This window comes from Mastomys coucha, unplaced genomic scaffold (genome assembly GCF_008632895.1).
Source record: "Mastomys coucha isolate ucsf_1 unplaced genomic scaffold, UCSF_Mcou_1 pScaffold22, whole genome shotgun sequence".
NCBI classification, from domain to species: domain Eukaryota; kingdom Metazoa; phylum Chordata; class Mammalia; order Rodentia; family Muridae; genus Mastomys; species Mastomys coucha.
The window spans coordinates 21,650,671-21,652,558 of record NW_022196905.1 but is presented as its reverse complement, the minus strand read 5'-3'; the positions used below and the strand labels follow the sequence as shown (position 1 = coordinate 21,652,558).

At 58.8% G+C, this 1,888-nt stretch overlaps 1 protein-coding gene across 3 annotated transcripts in view; it reads right to left on the bottom strand.

Annotated features, from left to right (window-relative positions):
* The window catches only part of Tns3 (tensin 3), a 238,778-nt gene extending 237,101 nt beyond the window's left edge, over positions 1–1,677 (bottom strand). For 2 of the 3 annotated variants that reach the window (XM_031339080.1, XM_031339081.1), the window contains exon 1: positions 1,340–1,674. In XM_031339080.1, coding sequence (XP_031194940.1) covers positions 1,340–1,525 — 186 coding nt within the window. In that variant the 5' untranslated portion in view covers positions 1,526–1,674. Of the gene's footprint in view, positions 1–1,339 lie in introns of all 3 variants that reach the window. The other variant, XM_031339085.1, reaches the window with a different exon arrangement.
* Between the last annotated feature and the right edge of the window lie 211 nt (positions 1,678–1,888).

The following is a 1,888-nucleotide window of genomic DNA, read 5'->3' as shown; positions in this document are numbered from 1 at the left end:
CCAACACACACACACATACAGCCGCTCCTGGCCTAGCCTCCTCCAGCTTCCAGCTGCAGCCATCCCGCCCCCTTCCTGGTCCTCAGCACAGAAAAGCCTTTCTTAATACTTGTTGATTGATTTGCAAATATAACCTCATAGGCCCCAGAGAAAGAAGCAACAAAATCACAAGGACACTCAAATCTCTTTTAACAGGCAAAGAACTAAAAGCACTTTTAAAAAGTATTCATACGAACAGACCAAACCCTCACGAAAAATTATTAATATGTCAAAAGGGTTAGCTCTGATGGGGTATACATTATTAACGTAGTAACTCCTGTATTCCTGGTTTGGGGTGTCGTTTTGAAGCTCTAAGCAGCGGGGCAGAAGGCACAACTCAGAAAACAAAAGTTGGAGTGGGCTGTGACAGAGCCTGGGGCGTTCAAATCAGTTGTGGTCACCCTAGATAGTGCGGTCTGCTGGCCCCTCGCCCTGGAGGGAACTTTTTGTGTCCAGTCAGTCTAGAGAGTTCGGATCACCTGCTGGCACTAGCCAGAATGCCAGTTGGGGAAGGAAGGGGTTCGGGATCTCTTCTTGCAGCATAGACTCTCAAATCGAATCCAAGTAAACGTCCCCAAGGGCAGAACACAGTACTACACAGAAACCCCGGGGCCCAGGACCCTCCCTCCTACTTGTCAACTACAGTGCCCGCGTGCCAGGAGGCACGTGCCACAGGTGGCCTCCAGGCCTGCGCCAGCACTCGTACTCCCTCCGAATGATGGGGAAAGGAGGGATGAGACCCCTGGCTCCCAAACAGCCGAAAGGAAAGGGAAAGAGGCACACAGGTCACTTGCCTGGAAAAGGCGGGAGTAAAGTCCTGAGAAGTCTCACTGCAGCCCCAAGCGGCTCTCCGTCTCCTCGTCCCTAACTGTCTCAGGGAGCAAAGTCCTCAGGGCCGGGGCGGCGATAGTGCCGCTCCGCCCCCGCCCGCCTAGCAAGGCGCCGGGCTCCGCAACCCGGACCCTGCCGGCCCGCTCCCTAGCCGGGTCCCCAGCCCTGCTCAACTCCAGCGCGCCGGCCCGCGTCGGCCCGGGGACCTGGCCGAGCCCCAGCCTCCCGATCGCCGCAGACTCCCTTGGCCGTCCTCAGTCCTGGATCCCTAACGCCCTTCCCGGGTGCCCCCGCTCCTTGTCCCCACACCCTCTAATGTCTACGCGCCCAGGTTTGGAGTCTGCTCCGCTGCGTCCCAGCTCCAAGACCCCGAACGCCCAGACTCTGGAACCTGAGCGGGGCCCCCAAACAAAGAGTGTGGCGGAGCGTGGCTGCCCCTGCCCTGCTGCCCTGCTCCCGGCCTGGGTACCTGGGCGAACCCGCAGCGCGGTCCGGCGGGACGATGGCCGAAGCAAAGCTGGACTCCGAGCTGCTCGCGGGCGGGCCCGTCCTCCTGGCTGGCCGCCCGCGCCCGCGGCAGGGCCCCCTCGAGGCGGCTCGAGCAATCGCCACGGACGACCCGCGCACCGGAGCCCTGCCGGTCACCTGGTCTCATCTTCGTAACAATGTCCTGTGCTTCCAGGGGCTAGACACCCCCGCACCCACCCCTCGGGTTCCTGACCCAAAGGATGAGCTCTTAAAAATACCCTCCCACTTCGCTGGCCTCCCTAAATACCTCGGGGGCCCCAGTATTCTATACGCTCAACAGTTCCAGGTCTACGTAAGTGCACCTGGAGAGGAGGTTCGAGTCCCATTCCTGCAAAACCAGTTTATACTTCATTCAGTGCGTCTAAGTGTTGTTCCTCCCGGGAGGAAGTCCTACAATACCCTCCAGTGACTTAATATCTCGTGGGGGCTATACGAGTATCAAGCAGCAGTCTACAAGACTGTTCAGGACAACAGTCCCTGCAAGATCCAG